The sequence below is a fragment of the Saccopteryx leptura genome, chromosome 10 (assembly GCF_036850995.1).
Source record: "Saccopteryx leptura isolate mSacLep1 chromosome 10, mSacLep1_pri_phased_curated, whole genome shotgun sequence".
In the NCBI taxonomy this organism is placed as follows: Eukaryota; Metazoa; Chordata; class Mammalia; order Chiroptera; family Emballonuridae; genus Saccopteryx; species Saccopteryx leptura.
Genome location: NC_089512.1, coordinates 40,734,368 through 40,758,616, shown reverse-complemented (window position 1 = coordinate 40,758,616; position 24,249 = coordinate 40,734,368). Strand labels below are relative to the sequence as shown.

At 37.5% G+C, this 24,249-nt stretch overlaps 1 protein-coding gene across 2 annotated transcripts in view; it reads right to left on the bottom strand.

Annotated features, from left to right (window-relative positions):
• Positions 1–5,028: 5,028 nt before the first annotated feature.
• NCK1 (NCK adaptor protein 1) overlaps positions 5,029–24,249 on the bottom strand; it is a 95,441-nt gene continuing 76,220 nt past the window's right edge. The window contains exons 2-3 of one of the 2 annotated variants that reach the window (XM_066350977.1): positions 12,967–13,679; positions 5,029–10,625 (exon numbers count right to left, since the gene is read on the bottom strand). In XM_066350977.1, coding sequence (XP_066207074.1) covers positions 10,431–10,625; positions 12,967–13,679 — 908 coding nt within the window. In that variant the 3' untranslated portion in view covers positions 5,029–10,430. The remainder of the gene's footprint in view (positions 10,626–12,966; positions 13,680–24,249) is intronic. The other variant, XM_066350976.1, reaches the window with a different exon arrangement.

Sequence of the window (24,249 nt, the reverse complement as noted above, 5' to 3'; positions counted from 1 at the left end):
TTTATTCAACAAACATTCACTAAGGGCCCATTATGTGCTAGATCCTGTGAATTCAGTAATTTCTGCCCTCAACCAAGAACTTCCCAACTAGTGGAGAAAGTGAACATAGGGATCACCATAAATTGGTACTGAAAAAAAGTGACAGAAATAGTCACAAAGAAATAAGGAGCATTAAGGAGAAACACCTACCCAGAGAAGGCTTCCTAGAGGAGGTGACTTTTGGGCTACTAAATGCTGAAAAAAATTAGCCAGGACTGGTATGTTTAGGAAAACACAAAAAGTTTGGTGTAACTGGAGTACAAAGTTGTAGTGGCAAGAAATGGTGTCCAAAGGTGGATTGAAACAGGATTCCAGAGAACCTTGAATGCTTTGTTGTGGAGCTTTGAGCTTCTCCTTAGAGAGCAAGGAAGTTTGGACAGCAATGAAGGTCAAAGAAGGGGTTAAAAGCTCAAATCTGATCATGCCATTCCCTGCACTTGAGCTTAATATAAAATAAAATAATATTTAATAAAAAAAATAAAAGTTTTTGACTTGGATGGAGAAAACAGTAGAAGTGAAACTAGAGGAAGAAGAGCCAGGAGTGAGCTATGCCAGTCAACTAGGTGAGAGATGCTGGCTTCCTCTACGTTTTCCCATGTCTGAAGAAAGTCATGACTAAATCCAAAAGATGGAAGTAGAATTGACAGCTCGTGAATACTGAGTGGATTGGGAGAGTGGAGGAGGAGACAAACATGACTTTCAGGTTCTAGGTTTGAGTAAGTGGGTGGATGCAGCACCTCAACTAAAATAATGAAAAGGAAGAGGATAGGGTAGGGCCAGGATAGGCAGGGTTGGGGGTGGTACAGGAAAGGTTGCATGTGTTCAGCTTGATACACATGAATTTGAAATACAGGCAGGAGGTCTCCAGTATGTAAAGAACCTTTGTCTCAAGTTTGTGGGCATCTCCTCTACCTTTAGTATTTCAGTAGTAGCTGAGATCAAGAAGTGGGTGAAATCATTAACCAGTGTATGTAGATTAAGGCCAGTGGATGTGATTCTGGAAAAACCCACATTTAAGGATCAGCATAAGAAAAAATAGGCCGTTCGAAACCCCAAGGTTGCCAGCTTGAGCGTGGGCTCATCTGGTTTGAGCAAAGCTTACCAGTTTGAGCCCAAGGTTGCTGGCTTGAGCAAGGGTCACTCGCTCTGCTGTAGCCCCCCGGTCAAGGCATATATATATGAGAGAGCAATCAATGAACAACTAAGATGTCGCAATGAAGAATTGATGCTTCTCATCTCTCTCCCTTCCTATCTGTCCCTCTCCCCCACCCCCCCGGCTCTATCACAAGAAAATAAAAATATAAACATAAAAAGAAAAAAAAGTAGGACGATATGGGGTGTAAAACTAGGTCAGGGAAGTGATCCTGGGACAAACTGCGATCCTGGCACAATGAAAGATGGAGTGGTCATCAAGCAGGACTGCAAAAGAGTGAGTCAGAGTTAGTCACTGAAAAATGTCCCCTGGATGATGACTTGTAATCACAGTAAGAGGAGTTTCAGCACAGAACTTGAATCAGAAGCTAGATAGTTGTAGGATAAGGAATGGATGAGAAAAGTAGTGCACTTTCAATGTGAAGGAGAAGAAAGCAACTCCAAGAGCTTCATTTTTTTCATTTATAAAATAGATATAATGATGACTTGCATAATAGTTAAGGGAATTGAAGAATGCAGACAAAGCACATTATTAGCACAGTGCCAGGAACACAGAACTTCACAAATGCTGTATCAACCATTTGTTATATTAATAACATTAGCAACGACTCAGTACTTTAGGGATAATTTGATCCTACTGGTTGGCTTTGTGCGGGCTGCCTGTCTTTCAGTGTGGCCCCTGGATGAGCCAAGAAATGCTTGCAGTTAAAGATACCTACTGGGGGGCAGTAGTTAAAAGCATGGGCTCTGGAGCAGTTGTCTGGGTTGATGTCCAGGCTCTGCCACATTTACTAAATAGTTGTGTTTTTTAGGCAAGTCATTTAAACAATGTTTTAGTGTCCTCATCTATAAATTGGAGAGTTACATACAGCACCTAATTCATAGGGCTGTTGTGAGAACTAAATGAATGGTATATTTAAAACAGAATTTGGCGAAGTAAGTGTACAGTAAATGTAAGCTGTATATCTGTTACACCATGTTCAAGAATACTTGCTGCATGTTCTTGATTCCAACACTGTGAGTCAGTGGCCACATCTGTGCCATGACCTCTGGTCACCAGCTGCTTGTACAGTTTCTCACTGTTCTCCCGGTGACTGATCCTGGCCCCCATTGCCTTTGGGTCTGGACACACCCCAACTTGGAATGCTTCATACATGCTGGCCTCAGCATTTGCCCTCATCTTACTTTTGTTCTCCTAGCTCTGGCTTCCTCTTTCCTAAATGCACTTCTGCCCAGTTGCCACATATTAAATGTTAACAATAAAAGCCAACGTGGGCCCTGGCCGGTTGGCTTGGTAGAGCATCAGCTTGGCGTGTGGAAGTCCCAGGTTCGATTCCCAGTCAGGGCACACAGGAGAAGTGCCCATCTGCTTCTCCACCCCTCCCCCTCTCCTTCCTCTCTGTCTCTCTCTTCCCCTCCTGCAGCCAAGGCTTCATTGGAGCAAGGTTGGCCCAGGCACTGAGGATGGCTCCATGGCCTCCACCTCAGGCGCTAGAATGGCTCTGGCTGTAATGGTGCAACACCCCAGATGGGCAGAGCATCACCCCCGGTGGGCATACCAGGTGGATCCTGGTCAGGCGCATGCAGGAGTCTGTCTGACTGCATCCCTGCTTCTAACTTGGGAAAAATACAAAAACAAACAAAACAAAAACAAACGCCAATGTGTACTGGGTACCATAAATTTTCCTAAAGACTTTCCATGATTATATATACTTCCATATTTTCTTAAAGACTTGCCAGGTGAGATTTGATTCCCAACTTTTCAGCTGAGGACACAAGGCTCAGAGAAATTAATTTATTATATATTAGAGGTAATCAGGGATGGAGACAGAAATTCCAGCCAAGGTCTGCTTAATTCCAAGTTCTTTTCACTCACCTTACTGCCTCCCAATTAGCACCAAAGGAGGGCTCAGTGTGTCTGTGGGCACAGAATGAGTGGTCCAAGAGATTAGCAAAGGCTTTAGAGAACATAGACCTCAATATATATATGTACCTGTTTAGATTTGGGTAGGAGGGATGCAGTCACAGTTTAGCTTTCCAACTGGGAGAATGGCATAAGCAAGAACCAAGGGTTTAACAGTTGAAGGGAATCCCGACCGAGGAAGAAAACGAAAAGGAAATGGAAAGAAAAAATGGGAGGACAAGACTCACTTAGTTATGCTGTGGGGGAAGCACTGTTCACTAAACCTTGAGGCCTTAAGATGGTTAGCGCTACCTGGGCATGGGTCCTTGCCAAGACGCCCTTACCCAGCACTGCCATGCTGACTAGGCAGTAATGCCTGGCAATTCTTCACAAACCACTGCAAGGAAAGTCTCTGCTCTGCACATCTCAAAGGGCACTTAGGGATAATGCTATCTGCCTTCCACAGCTTTTGAGGCCAGGCCCTCTCAGGACTGGTTCATGACAAGGCACTCAAACCATCCGCCGCTGCACGGATCATGCCATTTGGCTGAGGACTTAAGAGGGCTGTGCCTCACCTGCTAGCCTGTACCCTTGCCTGGAATCCCCAGTGCTGATCTCGTTTCTCTTTTTTTGTTTGTTTGTTTCTCTTCTTTTAGATACTGTTCTTTCTATACCTTCTCGTTTGTTGTGTGATCTCCAGTTGTCTAGGCAACATGTCAGAACCAAGCTATCCTCTAACACAGTAGTCCCCAACCTTTTTTGGGCCACGGACCGGTTTAATGTCAGAAAATATTTTCACTGACTGGTCTTTAGGGTGGGACGGATAAATGTATCACGTGACCAAGACAAGCGTCAAGAGTGAGTCTTAGACGGATGTAACAGGGAATCTGGTAATTTTTAAAAAATAAAACATCGTTCAGACTTAAATATAAATAAAACGGAAATAATGTAAGTTATTTATTCTTTCTCTGTGGACCGGTACTAAATGGCCCAAGGACCGGTACCGGTCCGTGGCCCGGGGGTTGGGGACCACTGCTCTAACATAACACACTGTCTGCACTTCTCAGGTTAATTACCACTGCCTTCTAGAGTTGAAAGATAATCTATTCTGAAGATGAAATCCTGGTGAAATGAACCTATTTCCTATCATTATTAGCAGGTATAGTCTAGAAGTAGGTTTCCCTGTTATACTATTTTCCACTTAAATATTTTATATCAAATTATGAAAATTCAAGGTTTTTATAGAAAGATAAAGAGGCAGTGGGGAAGGATGAGATGGTTGATGCCAGAAAAAGCCCTCTGAGCCCCACAGGGTCAGAACAAGAACAAAGCAAGGGAAACACTAGGGTGCAAACTTGAGGCACTCACTCCATTCCAATAACCCTTCCTTGCCCTATTTAGCAGAGAATAGTTCCAGGCCTGTTACCAAGATTCCTAAGTATGTCCTGTTTCCATTTTATGTCCTGTTTTAGAACATCTCATTTAGTTGTAATCCACCGTCTCAATAATTTATTGTCACATGGGGTATTTCAGCAGTGGAATTCCGTGTCTGAGATTCATCTAACTCCTGACTCAGATATATTGTAATTTCCACATACTGACAAGCTTTAGTTTTCAGGGGTCTTATAGCCCAGTGGTCCCCAACCCCCAGGCCGTGGACCGGTACCGGTCAGTGGGTCATTTGGTACTGGTCCGCAGAGAAAGAATAAATAACTTACATTATTTGTTTTATTTATATTTGTCTGAACGATGTTTTATTTTTAAAAAATGATCAGATTCCCTCTGTTACATTCGTCTAAGACTCACTCTTGATGCTTGTCTCATAAGTTCGACAATTATATTTAAAAATACCAGTTTTTACGCGTCGCATTAATTTTATTTTGTGCATTTATCCGTCTCACCCTAAGGCCGGTCCGTGAAAATATTTTCTGACATTAAACTGGTCTGTGGCCCAAAAAAGGTTGGGGACCACTATTATAGCCCATTGACACCTCCTTTGAACATACTTCAGTTTTTCAGTCTCCTCCCTAGTTTATTGTCTGGCTACCAGTGCAGAGCATCAAGAATTTGACCTCCCTTAACCTCAATTCTTTCCTTCGGGTTGATCAAATAAAGCCCCTAAGTCTGTCAAACCATCCTTCCTATAGTCACAGCTGATTTTTTTTACACGGTATTCCCCAACAACTCTTCGTAAGATGGAGAATCCGGCTTTATTCAGAATAGCCCTTTGTAGTTAAAAGTTCCACATTCAACAAAACAAGTACCATTTTATTCACTTAAAATTTGCAAATCAGAAATAATGCTAACAATGAAGATCTTAACATAATTTTCAAATCGCTTTGGTTGCTGTATTTTTACTCAACCAGTGGTTTACTCTTAGTCATCAGTGATTCTAGTATGTGGAGCACACAATATGCTCAAAGGTCAATTTTACTGGAGGCCTCCCCTGACCATTTTATATAAATTAACACCCCTATTCTTACTCTCCAACCCCCTCAACCTGCTCTATTGTTTCTTCAGAGCACTTTTCCATGAGGCATTACATCACTAGAAATTTAAGTTTTATGACAGCTTTTGGACAACTTTGCCCAGTTCTTCATTATCATTTTGCTAGGTTAGAAGAGTCTAGCACCTAAGCAATCAAGTATTTGAGGTGAGTTGGTTGCATGCTGGACAAATACCTCAAAAACCTATTTAAATAAAGACACACAATCATACACACAGACATAATTGTTTAAAAAATATTTTTTCATCTTGACACCAAATGATTAATCAGTATATGCCCTGATGAAATCAGTTATTTGTGTTCTGTAACATCCCCATTTACCTATAATCTAGAAAACATATCAAAACAAGTAGTTTGGCATTATTTGCTCAAAAAAAAATATGCTTATTCAAGAATTACTGATTTCTTCAGTAAGGATTGAAAAAGTATCAAGTTAATAGCCACTCCTCCTGCATTTAGCCTAAAATAGACAACACTTCATTCTCACTCTGGAATCCATCTGCCTATTTCCCAATGGCTATCTGCTAATTTCCTACATGGTTTAAGATATAAATTGAGCCCAGAAATGTACTTAAAACCAGTAACTATCTTAACTACTTTAGATGTCTATTTTCAATCGTCTATTATCTTCCTGTTGAAAAGTCATTATCATTCCATGAGGTACAGGAAAATATGAAGAGAAAAAATGAGTATTTTGTCTTTTTGTCTTCTGTAGTTATAAATGCAAATATAATTTGCAACATTATTCCAAAATACTGAAACCAGTTTTCCTGTGGGGGAAAAAAAGACCAGCTTAAAAGTAATTTGAGTGGAAACATTTGAACATTAAAAATTAGCCAGTTCAGTAAGTAAATTAAATGTTTGTTTTAAGCCATTATAGTCACTAGGCCAATTCTGAAATATTTGGTATAATAAAAGTGCTCTGTCAAACACATTCTCAAAAATTCACATTGGTCTAAAACATTCACCTCTGTGAACATGGCCAAAGATACCGTATATTTTGCTCCATAAGACGCACCTGACTATAAGACACACCTAGGGTTTTAAGGAGGAAAATAAGAAAAAATATATTCTGAACCAAATGGTTAAAATATTTAATAAAATACTGTTTTCCCACGAACGGGCATATTCCCCTCCACTTTTGGGGGGAAAAAAGTGCGTCTTATAGAGCGAAAAATACAGTAACTGAAAAACTGCTCTTCAAAACCTCACCAAACCTAGTTTTGGTGCTACTAATTAAACAAACAAGTCTTAGCAAACTGTGTATATTTTCAGATAAAAAAAACCAAACCTTGCTAACAAACTAGAAAAATATATTTTGGTTCCTCAGTCACTTGGTTTAGGTCATGTAACAGCAAGAAATTAGGGTGTGTAGTATGCATAGTATGCTGGTCTATAAGTGTTTAGAAGATGACAGGGTTGAGTCATATAAACTAGCTAAACCAACAGAACCAGATTATCAGAAGACAAAAGCTTCCTATCTGACCTTTCAGTAGAATTAAATAATAGTTTTCCCCAGAAGCAGTAATGTGGCATTTTTTAGAGTCTACTGGATGCTGCTCAGAACATAAAACTAGGATGTCATCTATCCAACATATCAAATGTCCTTTAAGGAAGAAGTGACTCTAGTTGCGAAGCCATTTGGAAAGTTAAAAGATTTATATAAATACAAGATTACAGAGCTACCTTATCTTCTAGCAAAACGTTAAAGTGAAAAAGTTAAAGCATGCCATAATGCTATCTATATTCCTTATTGGTTTGGACGTTGCATTTGAAGTGTTTCTGGTAAATAAGTTTCCAGATCACAAACCAAAAACTCTACAGGTAGTAGTTACAGGTAAAATAGAGAGCAATAGTAACTGCATTTGTAGATGAGAAGTAGGAGTGGAAAGACTTTTACATTGATTTTTTTTCTCCCATGTGTATTGGTAAAAATAAGGAACCATCCATACCGTGTTCTATATGATAGTCACCTTGTGGAAATTCATCTCCAGTATTGTCAGCTACTTATTCTTCAGGGAAAACATTGTCTTTAACAGTGCTAGGGGCCTGTGTTAATTATGTATAGTGAAAGATGTGTAATATATGAAAGATGTTTTATGACCAACTAACATGTATCAGCAATAGCTTTTACTTATTGAGTTTAGCTTTTACTTACTGAGCTTCCATAAAATTTTGAAACCCTTCTTCAAGGAATTTGGAGAGGTTATTTGTGGAAGTGGACTGGGCAGGGTTATGTGTACTTTGTGTATTTAAATTGATAGCTAAGCCCCTCCCCACAGGTGGAAGAAAATTTCTGTAGTAACTGCCCCTTTTCCAGGACTCTAGTCATAAACAAGCACACCAGAGACAATGTATCATGAGTTTAACAGGCAAGTTGGGAATGAGATAATATTCTAATATATTGTCTGGTTTCTAATATAAGTCCTGCAATTAGGTAGCTATATAGATGTTTCCTAAGGTTGTTCTAGCTCTTATAAAAATTGTCTCAAGTAAAATTCATGCTTATAAAACCAGCCATTGGTGTAAGAATTGGTTTCCATTGCTATAAGAGTTGGTTTAAGATTTTCAAAAATTGATAAAATGTTAGAAGTACAAAATTAAGTAGTTTCTAGTGAGGTTTTCAATATTTTATTAAGAGCAGACAGTAGATATTACTGGCACACAGTAGTAATTCTGGTGTATCTGGGAACTCTCTAGTTATTATAAATCTGATTATGGCACAGAAATATACATTCTGCTTCCAGCGCTACTCTTCCTCCCTACTTTCTCAAAATCCTTATCATCAGCTCAGTGGGATTTGCTATAAACAGCTCATGTCTGTGAAATAAAATATTAATTGATCCTTTAAAAAAATTCATTTTAAAAATAAGACTGGATAAAAAACAGATAAAGAAAACATCAAATGTTTAACATTAAATAAAAAGATGTTTACTATCTAGTCATTTCAAAACCATTTTAAAACTGTTTTCTTCAATTTATATTCAAGTGATTTTACAGCAAAAAAGATAAGTACATATGACTTTTATTTCCATTAAACTTATCTACTAACAATCATCTTAACTAAAGGGGGGCTGAGGTCTAACCACTGTTACACCTGCTAATATAAAATAATATTGGATGCAAACTTTAATTAAAAGTTTTTTTAAGAAAAATAAAGGGGGGATTGAGAAAGATAATAAAATATAAACTAAAAAGGCTTTAAAAGCAGATATAATAAAGGTGAAAAATGAACATCAATGTCTTAATTGCATTTTCTAACTTCTGCAACTTAGTGGGAGAAGCCAGGCCTGCCACCCAGTGGCAATATAAATCTTTTAAAATTATTTTAAGATTTAAAGAATAAAACAAAAAAAATTTTTAAATAAAACAAAATTTAAAAATCCAAAACTTCATGAATTAGAGGACTTCAATTTTAACATTAGTAATTCTGGTGTATTAAATGTCTGCTCATAACATATTAAGAATAGAAACATTCATTTTCTTCAGCTGCACTGGGAAATTTTTCAAAATATATATTAGTTCTGGCTTTTCACAAGTTTTCAGGTTTTAGTAAATATTTTCAATTAAAATACTGAAGGTTACTTTGCTTAAATTTAAATCTACAGAAAGGAGGGAGCAGCTGTGACCATAAAATATAACGTTTTGTTCTGTGACCTACAAAGGAGATTCAATACACTATAGTAGCCACTCATCCATACACCCAAACTTCTGCTTCGTAAACAAAAACATAGTAGAGGCACCAGCAAAAATAAGATTTAAAAAATACTTTTCTCTAACCATGAGCACATCCCATCTTCTCCTCAGGTATACATCAATTTTAGTGTCCCAGTCAACAAAACTCAAAGCTGGAAAGAGGAAATGGAAAGAGCAGAAATGCTGTGTCTGATAATTACTGATGTTTAGGGATGGGGTCGGGGAGAGGTAAGAAGGGGAAACCAAGTATCTCACTGCCTCCTGCTTCCCTAGGATTTGGCCATATCTTCTGTTACATTGGCACAGATATATCCAAAACAAGAGGCTTTGGTAAAATACCCGGGGGGGGGGGGGGGGGGGGGGAGGGGATAACACTAGAGCCTCCATTCACAGTTTGAAAACCTTCGTTCCTTTGAGTAACCAGATGAGAAAGAAGCACCAAAAAGAAAATTCTTAGAAATTTAGAGATTTTTGTTGCCAACAGTTGTAAATTAAAATTGTACAAGATATGTTTTCTAATCTATGTCCCATTTGTTTTGCTTTACAGTAAAGACAATGAATGAACTTTTTAAAATAGTGGCAGACACAACATACTCTTTGATATTTACAATGGCTTGTGATAAATACAATACCTGAAAATAATTTCTAATTTTCCATTTATTATTGCTATTTAGTCACAGAAAAGATTAACACTCTCCAAGAAATTTATTTCAGCATATACCATATATTGATATAATAATTTTATATGAAGAGAAACCATTGAGGAAGTGACTAATATGGTGCCCTTACAAGGAAATAAAGGAAAGGCAATAAGGAAATACTTCCATATAAAGACTTTGATCTGCATTTTTTCAAAATATAAAACCTTAATATTAGGAGCAAAGAGAAAAACAGCAAAGGAAACAATAAAACAGAAGACAAAGGGAAAGGAATTGCTCTATGCAGATGCTTTGCATACACAGTATATATATGAATGGGCTGAGTTATAATAAAAATACTTAAAGTATTATAGTCAATTCTCATACAGCGTTAGAAACAGCAATATCCAATCAAGCATGATTGGACTGACATTTTCTCAGTCTTCAATTACATGACGATTTAGAGCTGTGCAGCAGTCATTTCTTGTCAGCAGTATCATGATAAATGCTTGATAAGATATAATTTTTCTCCTTGTTCACTTGTAAAAATTGGTGCCTTTTTGTAATGTTCTACAAGTTCTTCCATGGTGCTGAATTTACGCTGCCCAATACAGTAGACAGTCTCTTTTAGTTGGACTTTAAAATGCTTGTTTTTCCCTTGTGCTTTTAGTGATACTGAAAAATCATTTGGCTAAAAGAGAAAATACATATAGGGTAAACATTTTAAAAGACATCTATTAGCATTTTTATATTAAATTCCTAACAGCTAAAATGTGAACACTTATTAAGCATTGTTAAATTATTTATGCCTCAAAACAAACGCATTTTACCAATGGAAAAAAGGCTAAACTGTCCAAGATCATCCATCTAGTTAACAACAGAGTCAGGATTCAAACGCAAGCAGTCAGACTTCAAAGACTCTTCACTAATGTGTTCTACCTAACACTACAGCAAATCCTTCTGTTTAACGTCTGAAGCACATCTAGAGTTTTCTTCTCTCCAGACCACTAGAAACCCACATGAGAAAATCCAAGACATCCACTCCTTTTCAATTAGTAACAGTAGTTTATTTAGTTACTACTCTTACCAAGTAGGTGTGAGATACTATTTTGAATTCTCAAAGATAAAGAACACAAAAATGAGAAATAATGTAAACTTACAAGAGGTCATAAACTCAAATCCCTACAAAGGGGGGTGTGTGTCAACAAGTGACAGGGTAAACAGATAGAGGGAAGTATAATGCTGTTATTCCCTATCATCAACCACCTGCTCCTCTTGAGGGGTATGTACAGGCCCCAGTCTAAAGGTGGTTGTTGACTAGTAGAAATATGGACTCTATGATGAAAGGCCTTCCAATTTTAAAAGGAAGTTATACTATCTGTATTTTTATAATCTACCAATACTTAAATACTGCCAATGTATTCAAATGTTTTTTAAAAACCCAAAACACTGTTCAGTTAAACAAAATAGGCCTAAGATCTCTACTTTAAAAATTCTACCCCTAAAGACCATGGTATATTTTGGCTAATATCTATAATCAATTAGCTACAAGAAAATACACAGTATTCCACAATTAAGCTACTTCCTTAACTTCTTTAATTAGGCTTTTTTTTTTTCTTTCAGAGACAGAGAGAGAGTCAGAGAGAGGGATAGATAGGGACAGACAGACAGGAATGGAGAGATGAGAAGCATCAATCATTTTCTGTTGCGCATTGCGACACCTTAGTTGTTCATTGATTGCTTTCTCATATGTGCCTTGACTGCGGGCCTTCAGCGACTGAGTAACCCCTTGCTCGAGCCAGCGACCTTGGGTCCAAGCTGGTGAGCTTTGCTCAAACCAGATGAACCCGCGCTTAAGCTGGCAACCTCAGGGTCTCGAACCTGGGTCCTCCACATCCCAGTCCAACGCTCTATCCACTGCGCCACCACCTGGTCAGGCTAACCTAACATTCTTTTGAATAAAATCAAACTCAGAAGCCTCTTTCTGTACAGATACTGTCAAAGTTTCAAACTGAACTTTTTGGAAACATCCTGTACTTAGAGTTACTTTAGCACTCACTCACTCTTCCATTAACCTCTTGGCTCCGTGCTTGTCCTGGAAAGCAGGGCCAGTCAGGCATCTAACAAATACAAATCAACCACTCTTCCCTATCATCAACCACCTGCTCTTCCTGGGGGTTATTATGCATGTATAGACCCCATTTCCTGACCTTCACATTGGAGATTCCATTAATCTCTACTTCTCCTCTCTTTTCCTTGTGTCCTCGCTTACACACACAGCTGTACCACTTAAGACAGATTTTCTTCTGACTTTCTTTCAACCTCTTGAATAACCACACATTCACTTTTGTACAACTAATACACACAAAGCCAATACTAACTATGATTTGAAAAGTCTAAACATAATGGTATACTTTATCAAGGAAAAATAAAGGTCATTTCTAATATCCTACACAGTACCCAAAAAATCCATATGACTATTTCCTCATTAAATTTTTATGGTTTTATAGTTTTATTGTTTTACTAGATTCAGAATAAAATTTAACTTTCATTACAAATGCATTTTACATACCATGACTGCTAAAAATGTTTTTTAGTTACATAATAAAAGTGTATTACAACTTCCAAGCAAGCAATTTTTGAAGAAAGTATCAAATTTTTAAAATTAGGAATTTCCTTTATTATGTGGATGACAATGCATCCAGTATGCAATTTAAAAAATGTATTCCCAGTTTAGTCTATTGCATTGTTCTACTTTTAATGAAGAAGTCAATGTTAAATCTCCTCCATTTCTCAGTTTAATACAACAAAATATTTCAGGAACGCAAAACCAACAGAACTAGGCAAGGCCAAGTAATCCCGTGTAGTATCACTGGTATGGGTTATATTTTATTTGAAATGAATACAGTTGGAAAAAACACTGACTTTAGCTTCAGAACATTTATGGGGAAGCCATGTACACGTTCCAATTTTCTAATTATTTTTTTAATACCCAAAGTTCTACTTCCATTTACCTTTGAAAATCAACTTACCGAAGACTCACTATCACGAATGAGGAAATCACCTTCATGCCCTCTTTCATTTAATGCCATTTCTGCTTGATGCCTGGTGACTTTCCCATAATACCAAGGATTGCCAGCAAACTTTCCAGTGAGTGAAGGCCTAATATAATCACACTGTGGAGGTGATGGTTCCAAACCTGAGGTTAATGGATTATTCTGCATAATAGTAACATAGTTTTTTGGCACCAGACCAATTGTTCCATTGATCTTCCTGCATTTCCACCATTCAGGGTCATTTTCAGGTTTTTCGATAACATCCATTATATCTCCTTTCTCAAAATTAAGTTCTTCATCATTGGACGAGCTGAATGGGTAAAGAGCCTGTACCACATGCAACACTTGCCCAGTATTTAGGTTGTTAACGACTGCTGCTAATTTCTCTGACAGAGAACCCACATGGTCACCCAAAGGACTGTCACCTTCCTCAGTTACATAGTTTGAAGGAAACCATCCAACTTTTCCATTGTAGCTACCCCGCCACCACCCATCACTGCATTTCTCCATGACGATCACCTTCGTCCCTTTTATCAGTGATAATTCATCTTCTCTCTCTGCCATGTAGTTAAATTTCACGTATGCGGGCATATTGAGGTCATAGAGACGCTCCCCTGGGTCAACAAAGCTATCATCAGCAGGAGATGCAGAATCTGGCACACTGGGTTTTCTTTTCACTTTTCCAATGCCTGTTTAGATTAAAAAAATAAATAAAAGTAATGAGAGTACAAAACAATAACCTAAAAAACCAATTTATTGTTTTTTTAAAATCTTCAACTCTAGTTCTTCGAAGCCCTTAAAGTTAAATACGTTCCTCTTTCTTTCCCTCCCTCCCTCCTTTCCTCCCTTCCTCTATTTCCTTTTCCTTCTCTCCTTTCCTAGACATTGGTACCTTCTGATCACCTTTTTACCAATTCTCTTTCCATAATCAAATTCTCAGCTGCAGTTATTATGAGTTTACCTTTTTATCTTTTCTCTTCTCAAAAGCCCTGAATAACTGCATAATATAAAGTCCAAAACGAACAAAATTTCTCTTAAATGTAAATATAGATTATTTCTCTCATATCTACAATCTAAGTAACTAAAGGGTCCACCAAACCCATCTTCTTCTTACCTGTTTTTAAGCCTAGATTTTATAATTAGCTATATAAAAATAACTTTTTTAATTTTTAAATTTTATTTAGAAAATTAACTTTAAAAATGTAACTTACAACTTGATATATGTAATATAAAACTATAGTTATACCTGGGTAATACTCTCATTTGCTTTCTTAGTTCCAAGACCCAGGCTGCTCTATTTGTTTCATATGTTTATTTAAAAATAATATATTATCTGTTCACATCCCCTCACTCCATTCACATGTAAGCTCCACAAGGGCAGGGATTTTTGTATACTTTGCTCATGGCTATAATTCCAGGGATCTCACAACAGACACTTAACATATACTTGTAGAAAGATATGAGAAAATCACCAAAGGTTACTATCATCACAAATGTATGCTACATCAACTCCAATCAGGCATTTTCACTCTTCTTAGCACATGATTTTGTGTTCTATTTTCACCAAGAAAACTAAGGCATTTCTAGGTAAAATTTCTCAAGTATCCTTACTCTCTCAAAACTTTCTCATTATTCTCACTTCTTTTCTTTACCCAAGTTTCTAACTACTGATTCTTCTGCGTTCTTGACAACATGTTTACTGCCTCTTTTATAACTCCTGGCCATCTTTTGTTTCCTTCCTATGTCGTCTTTCCTATTGTCTAAAACCACACTCAGCTCGCCCTGCCCAGGTAGCATAGTTGGCTGGAGCTTCGTTCTAATATGTCAAGGTTGCCGGTTCGATCCAGTGTCAGGGTACATACAAGAACAGAGTGATGTTTCTTTCTCTCTTTCTTTCTCTCCCTTCCTCTCTTTCTGAAATCAAAGATTAAAAAAAAATCTAAAATATATTAATAAAAACCCACATTAAGATGGCTTCTATTCCAAAATAAAGTTACTCCAACTCTGTTACTCCCAATAGATTGTGACATTATTTTTAAAATTATGTTCCTTTTTTCCTTTAACTTTTTCACTACTCACTCCTTACAATATAGTCACCTATCTCCACTGTTCTACCGAAACTACAGGTACTCAATTTAAACCATTCTTATGAAGTGTGTCATCTCAACGCCAATCAGTACATTTTAGAGTCTTCAGTCTTCAAACTCTATATGCAGCAACCAAGATCACAGACTACTCTCTCCATTGTTTTCTCCTTCTTTAACTTTTCTTGTTTTCCCTACTGCCTGTTTAAATATTCTTGTGTGTCTCTGTATGGGATCCTCTAAACCTTGTTATAAAATTTCATGCTATTTGCTTATTTGTCTCCTTAATAAGAGAATGAGCTTCCTGAGGGCTCAAAGCAATTTTATTATCTTGTATCTCCAGTACTCAGCAGTACCTACCCCAGTAGTTAAGAACAAAGTGAATATTTGCAAAATGAACAAGTAAATGATTCCTTAGCTGAAAGGGTTTCCTAAGAGGCTATGCTTGGACTTATCCTATACTTAAAGGAAAGCATACCCTTTTATTTTCTGTAACTTCTGTATAGAAGGTTCCATGGTTTCTTTGTAGCTCTAAGCCTTTTTGGAATGCAAGTATTACAATTCCAATTGTCACTAGACATGTATAGATTGTACCATCAGCACCTCAAATACAAACACCCATGTCCAAGTAAGATATCCATAGGTCAACTCCCTCATTCCCAATTTCCTTACTCTGGTTAATGGTACCCTATATAATCATCCTATAAAACTCCTACATTAGAGATTTCTACGGAGTAGAAAACTCTTAGGCCTTCATCTTTCCAAAAAAAGTACCGTAGGCCTTGGCCGGTTGGCTCAGTGGTAGAGCGTCGGCCTGGTGTACAGAAGTCCCGGGTTCGATTCCCGGCCAGGGCACACAGGAGAAGCGCCCATCTGCTTCTCCACCCCTCCCCCTCTCCTTCCTCTCTGTCTCTCTCTTCCCCTCCCACAGCGAGGCTCCATTGGAGCAAAGATGGCCTGGGCGCTGGGGATGGCTCCTTGGCCTCTGCCTCAGGCGCTAGAGTGGCTCTGTTTGCAACAGAGCGACGCTCCAGAGGGGCAGAGCATCGCCCCCTGGTGGGCAGAGCGTCGCCCCCTGGTGGGCGTGCCGGGTGGATCCTGGTCAGGCGCATGCAGGAGTCTGTCTGACTGTCTCTCCACGTTTCCAGCTTCAGAAAAAAAAAAAAAAGTACCGTATTTGTTGCTCCATAAGGCACACCTAGGGTTTTGAGGAAAATAGAAAAAAAATATTCTGAACCAAATGGTGTGTTAAAATATTTAATAAAATATGGTAATTAATGATAATGTCACCCTAATAAATTCCATTTAAAAAAAGTAATTAATGAGCTGGCAACTACTGTCAGAATCAACTTTTGCAGAACTCTGGAATCTAGTAAAAAACTTAAAAAAAGAGTAACTTGAAGTCCCATGGAATAGGAACCAAGAGTCCTGAAATATACTCATATATCTATGGTCAACAGCTTTTCAACAAGGAGGCAAACACCATTTACTTGGTAAAAGAATTGTCTCTTCAGCAAATGTGCTGGGACCCTGACTGGTTGCTCAGTGGATGGAGCGTAAGCCCAGCATGTGGATGCTTCGGTTTTGATTCCCAGTCAGGGCATACAGGAGAAGCAACCATCTGCTTCTCTTCCTCTCTTCCTTCTCTCCCTCTCTTCCCTCCCGCAGCCAGTGGCTCAAAGGTTCGAGCATGACCCCAGGCACTGAGGATATAGCTTGGTTGGTCTTAGAACATCAGGCCCGGGAGCTAAAAATAGCTCAGTACTAGAACATCTATCTGCCCAGGCGAGGTTGCTGAGTGGATCCCAGTCAGGGGGCATGCGGGAGTCTGCTTCACTATCTCCCCTCCTCTCACCTAAAAACAAAAAACAAAAAACAAAAATGGTGCTGGGACAACAGGACATTCACATGCAAAAGAATGAAGCTGGGACTCCTACTCCTACACACATACAAAATTTAGCTCAAATGGATCAATGACACAATATAATACTTCAAACTAAAAATCTCAGAAGAAAACATAAGGTAAAGTCTTAATGAGCTTGGATTTAGCAATGAATTCTTAAGATTTGACACCAAAAGTACAAACAAAAAATGATAAATTGGACTTCATTAAAATAATAATAGCTCTGGCCGGGTGGCTCAGTAGACAAAGTGTCATCCTGGTGTGCTGAGATTGTAGGTTCAATCCCCAGGCAGGACATCTATGAGAAGCAATCAGTAAGTACACAACTAAAAGGAACAATTAAGTGGAATGGAGAGTTAATGCTTCTTTCTCTTCCCCTCCTTCTTTCCTTCTTTCAAAAAAAACCAAACAAACCACAAAAAACATTTGTGCAAAGGACACTATCAAGAAAGTGAAAAGACAACCTACAGAATTAGGAAAGAATATTTGATAAGCATATATATCCAGAACATATATGAACCTAACAACTAAAGGAAAGTAACAGAGAGTGACCGCTTAATAGGGGTGGGTTTCCTTTTGGGATGATGAAATGGTTTGGAATTAGATGTGATGGTTGCACATCATTCTTAATGTACTAAATACCACTAAATTGTACAGCTTAAAAGAATTAATTTTATGTTATATAAATTTTACCCCATAAATTTTTTTTTTAAAGAAAATTTTTCTTAAAAGATTTCCACATCAGAATCTAAAAAAATAAATAAACCAACATGCAGAACAGAAACAGATTCATAGATGTACAGAACATTTTAATGGTTGCCAGATGGGAGCGAGGCTGGGGCAGGGATGGGTGAAACAATTAAAGGGATTTAAAAGTACAAATTGGGACCCTGGCTGGTTGACTCAGTGGTAGAGCATTGGCCCGGCAACTATAAGTCCCGAGTTCAATTTCCAGCCAGGGCGCACAGGAGATGCACCCATCTGCTTCTCCACCCTTCCCTCTCTCCTTTCTGTCTATCTCTCTCTTCCCCTCCCACAGCCAAGGCTCCATTGGAGCAAAGTTGGCCTGGGTGCAGAGGATGGCTCCATGGCCTCTGCTTCAGGGGCTAGAATGGCTCCGGTTGCAACGGAGCAAAGCCCCAGATGGACAGAGCATCACCCCCCTAGTGGGCTTGCTGGGTAGATCCCAGTTGGGCACATGCGGGAGTCTGTCTCTCTGACTCCCCACTTCTCACTTCAGAAAAATACAAAAAAAAGGGTACAAATTGGTAGTCACAGAATAGTCACAGAGATATAAACTATAGCATAGGTAATACAGTCAATAATATTGTAAAACTATATATGGTTTCAGATGGGTAGATTTATCAGGGTGATCACTTCATAAGTTACATAAATGTCTAATCATGGGGTTGTACACCTGAAATTAATATCATGTTGTACATCAACTGTAATTAAAAAAAAAGAGAAAAAATATCCCAAATCAAACCCTGCATTGTCGTCAGGTCTTCTCTGCCTATAATTTCCATTCTCACTATTCCTGTGCTAGCTAGTTCAGGCCTATTATGCTGTGCTTGAGCCTTCGCATCTCTCTAAACCAGTGATTTTCAACTGGTGTGCTGCAAGAATTTCTAAAACATGCAATACCGGCCTATTTAGTCAGAGCATTAACCTCTTTTCCTTAGATTGTCCAATAAAATTGACAAAAGCCAACACAACAGCCGTGCAGTGTGAATGAATCAAAATTACATCAATTTTTTTTGTTCGACTGGCAAAAATGTATTTTTTGGAGTGCTACAAAATTTTAGTTTATGTGTGCCATTAGATGAAAAAGGTAGAAAACTGTTTCTCTAAACTTTAGTAGTTTCTTTACTAAATCCAATCTGTCCAGCTTCAGCACATTCAGCCTAATCTCATAAATACAGCTACAATCATATAATGCTACTACTGCTCAAGAGCCAAAAGTGGCTCTTCACCAGCCCTCAAATTAAGAGAAATATTCTGCTTAGAATCTATAACCTTCTAGAATGTCATCAGCCTACCTTTCCAGGCTTATGTTATAGACTATTGAAAACAGCATAGACCTTCAAATCAGCCTTTTGGTTCAAATTCTAGCTATACCACTTATTAACTGGAATCTTGAGCATGTTATTTTTCTGAGTTTAGAAATAAAAACACCACTAACCATGAAAGTGTTGTGAAAACTCAATGAAATAATATAATATTATAGTAAATATAGTAAATGTTAAATAAAAGCATCTTTCTATAATGGCCTGCATTAAAACTACCCTAAATTTTAATAAAATGAACCCCTTAAATCAATCCCCCAAATATTTCCACCTTCATGACTTAGTTTACCGTGTTTGCTTGTTTTTCCCCCAAACCTTATTGAAACTTCTACCTCTCAAAAATCTACCCCTGTAAGAGTACCATTTCAAACAACAACTTTATTATTTTATTCATTTTTCCACTCCATGTTTCTCAACATCCTTCATTTCCCACCTTCACCCTCTGTGATACGTACACTTTCTTCTTTTCTAAGTGCCTTAGTATCTTGTATTTCTGACGTCCATGTATTTGTCTTTTAAGTCCCTCTACTAAAGCATACATTTCCGGAGAAGAGTATTCTGTCTCACTGATCTTTCTCATTTCCTATACTTTAGAATGGTGTACATAGCAGATGTTCAATAAATGTCTGTTAAATTGATTAAAGTTGTATACTGATAAAAGAAAATACAAAATTTTAAACCTAAAAATAAACTTTAGTACCAAATGATTTTTTTTTTTAATTCTGAATAAGATAAGCTCTAAATCTAATTATACATTGTCAAAAAAAGAAGGAAGAACTATCAGACAAACCCAACAATTAAAATCCCAAGTGGGAAAACAAATAAAAAACAACCGATTTTAATCTTAGAGACCAGAAATAATTCAGAAAAAGAAAGTAAGCTTACAATGTTCATTTTTTAATTTTTTTTATAAATTTTTTTAAGTTTTTTTATTCATTTTAGAAAGGAGAGGGAGAGACAGAGAGCAAGAGAGAGGAGAGACAGAGAGAGAGAAGGGGGAGGAGCTGGAAGCATCAACTCCCATATGTGCCTTGACCAGGCAAGCCCAGGGTTTCGAACCGGCGACCTCAGCATTTCCAGGTCGACGCTTTATCCACTGCGCCACCACAGGTCAGGCTACAATGTTCATTTTCTATGCAACACAAAGCCTTCTATGATCTCTCCTGTGAGCATGTCTTCAACTTCGTATCTGTTCAACTAATGCTACAGCCATACAAGCTCTTCAGTTACAAAAAAACCATTCTATTTCAAGGATATGAGCCTTTGCACAAGCTTTTCTGCCCTAAAATACTCACCATCCTCATTCTTCAAGACTCAGTCATGGTATCGACTCTCACTAAAGATTTCCCTCTCTCCCCAAAACAGAGTAAATGTATTTTCGCTTTATGCCAACACTATGTATTTTTGGTAAATATTTTTACTATAATGTTCACACACTCTGTATACTGGTATTTGCCTCCTTGAGATCAAACAACATGTTTTTAATCACCTATCTATTCCCAGTGCCTGATGCATATTGTGTTCCACTACTGTTTATCTTGTGAATGACAGACAAATGCATACATAATCGATAACTTGCTTTCTCACCCTGCTTTTATAACTCCTTGGGAAGAGACTGTTTATTGCCCTTTGTTTCTATTGCTAAAAAACAGACCTCCCAATTTTCTATCAACGAAAATAGAAAGTGAAAGTACACAAATATAAAGTATTAGCATATCTTAATTTCTAAACTATGTTATAATCAGTAACAATTAGATCAGGGGTCTCAAACTCAACTCAGCATGTGGGGCGCAGAGCAAGATCACAGCCGTTAGGCGGGCCGCACTAGGTCTACAAAAGGCAACTGTTACGCAACACTTTTCTCACTGCAGTTGAAAACAAAAAAAAATCAGTACAAAATTGTTCGGCGGGCCGCGAGTTTGAGACCCCTGAATTAGATCACTCTACAGGCATACTCCCTCAGGTATATTTTTCTAAATTGTTCCAACTTCACAGTTAGTTTGCTTCAATTCTCCTAATCTCAATTAGTCCCTCTGATGTCAAATGTTTCTAATCCACTGTTTATCTGACTGGAACCTTTCTCTACTCTTTAGTCATAACGAGTGCAAAAGAGACTCTAAATTTAAATTTTCATTTTACTATTTACTCGTTAATCTGATTTTGGTCATGTTATTTAATCTTCTTTAATCTCCCATTCCTTTGCTTGTGAAATGATGGTGTGTATTAATTACCTACCTCATATTTTGGGGGGGGGGGTAAGAGGAAGGGAGATAGTGAGGCAGACCCCCACCTGCACTCCGACCTGTATTCACCAGGCAACCCCATCCAGGGCTGATGTTCGAGTACTGAGCTATTTTTAGTACTTGAAGCCAATGCTCAGACCAACCAAGCTATCCTCAGTGCCTGGGGCCACACGTGAACCAATCTAGTCACTGGCTGCAGGAGGGGATGAGGGGGGCTGAAGGGAGAGAAGCAGGTGGTCGCTTTTCTTGTGTGTCCTGCCTGGGAATCAAACCTGAGATGTCCATATAAGGGGCCGATGCTCTATCCACTGAGCAACCGTCCAGTGTCATAAAATTTTTGTAAAGAATTTTAAAACATTTATACGTAAAGTACTCAGCACAGTGCATAGCACATAGCAAGTGATGGTAGTTATTTCCTACCTCCTAGTGCTGGCATTTTTTACTTTTTCAAAAATACTTCAACCTTTATTATATCATTTATATAGCTGGACCTGGCCAGGGTTGGAGGGAAATATGCTCAGGCCTAAACAATGAGAATGTGTACAACTCTGAGGCACTCCTTTTCACTGCTAGCTTTATTTAAAAAAACAAAACAAACAAAAACAAATATTAGCATACCTTCCATCTTTCCCTCACTTCTAACCACTGGTATAACTTCTCTCTTCCTACAGCACCATTTCTGGACTAAAACAACATACTGTTAACTCCTCAAGTTTTTAAGAATCTGGTTAAGCACTGTGAATATTCCATCATCACATATTTGTTCTCCTCCTAAGGTAAATTTTTGTACCCACACTAGTCCCAATGTAACCTCGTTTTCATAGCCTCTACACACTTACTGGGTGCCAGGATTTGGAGCATCTGAGTTTCTCAATACCACTGCTCAAGTATGTCTCTCCAAAGTAGATAAACTATGTCACATTTTATTTGGCCAGCACACACATATAAAAACTACTGCATCCCTTCACCTGAGCACCCCACAAAATCAAATCAATGCCATTATGAACTGTGTTGAGATCCGGTAGCACCTATACTGTCACAGCAGCTCTTACTAAGATGTTCACTCAGTAAACTGCTGCCAGGTCAGATTCTCAGCAACCTTTTCAATTTCTTTTAAAAACTTAATGTACAATTTTATGTTAATGTCTGTTCCTACTCATCTTGCTTTGTTTCCAATGCAGTTTTTAGCTTTCAAATATATTTCTGAGCCCAGTGTATGTTATTCATCCAGCATTAGGTCTTTGTGTTAAGCATGTTATTTTCCCTCTGCCTAAATCACTGAGTCAATAAATGTTCAATAGAATGAGGCCCAAGGAAGTATTCTTCTTTCTTTAGGGAACTATAATTCTGTTATGTTCACACTTCTTCAAAACTAGTTTCTCCCTCATGAATTTCCCTGATTGCTATGGCTCATCTAAGACGTATCAGTTGTTTACCAGTACTATAAGACTTCCAGAGTTCAACGGGACTTTCCAGTGTCATAGTCTTGCTCAATTCTCCAATTACAAACATGGAATCAGGAAAGCTTAGTTATATATACCCCTGGCCACACGACTTACTAGTGGTATATCTGGAAGCAGAATTAAGATATTCCAAATACAAATATATGGTGGTGTTTTCCATTACAGGTTTATATTTAATTTTTTGTATTATCTGTTCATTTTATCTACATGAAGTAACGTAAATTGTTTTTTATTATTCTGTTTTATCTAAAATATTGTGCACTTTTTGTTTTCAAGGGTATTCTCACTACCACACAAGGAGCACTCATACTATTATTTTTTCCCTTTTTTAAGTCCATTCAGGGTATAAGGTGGTTGAATAGCTTGTCTCTAACTCTGACAAACTGGAAAACAAAATAAATATAAATTCTGGGTTGCTGCAGATAGTGAGAAAGGAATATTTTGGTTACAAACCTCAAACCCTGACCCTACAAATGTATTTAGGATTAACTATCAACTCAACAGAGAGAATGATAATTTTATCACTGTATTGATAACAGATATTGAATCACTGTATAAATTATATATTATTTTTATACTATTTCTTATTGATTTATAGTCAGTATAACTTATATGAAATCTATTATATTATTAATAACTACTACCATCTAAGAAAATAAAAAAATTACCACCCTCTACCTCCCCACCAGAATGTAAATTCTGTGAGTATTAGTTTTTCATTTTATACTTTTTGCCTGGCTTGCAGCAGGTTCTCAATAAAAATATGCTTATATACAAATAAATAAGTTAATGAATAAACTCTTTAAAAGGAACACTTACAAAAAAGCAAATCTAAAACTTTTATAACTCCCCAAGGTATTAACAAAAGAGATATATTCTAGGAGTCATTTGGCCACTAAAGTTAACTAAATAAACAAAAGTTTTAATATTACAGCTACAACATTCTTTTTCAACAAAGAACTTGCTCCTTTTCCCTTCTGTCCCTTTCTCAGAAATTTTGACAGGTTACTTTTTTTCTCCTTATACACCATATACATAAGAGACTTTTATGACAATTCCTCTGTTCATTTTCATCAAGCAAATGTTCAGAGACCAAATCAACTTCACCATCATGAGATCATAAAAAGACCATCATAAGATAGAAAAATGCAGCTCTTGTTTTAGTATTACTTTATGACCTGAACTCAAAAATAAACCAAAGAATTCACTATTTTCTTTCAATGTTTACATCTTTCTGCACGCACATTCAGAACTCATTTCAAACTATCAAATTTCACATTTACTAAAACAGCAATTTCTAGCAATCCTACAGTGATTAAATCAAAACATTCTCTTTATTAGCACTTTAATCAAATGTTATCTTCTATTGTTTCTCTACAATCTAAGTAAAAAAAGTACTATGACTACTGTGTTAATTCAAATTTTGGAGATCATATTAAAATCATGTTAAGTATAAGGGAACTTACTCATCTAATCCTTTTTCCTCATGTTTTTAATATC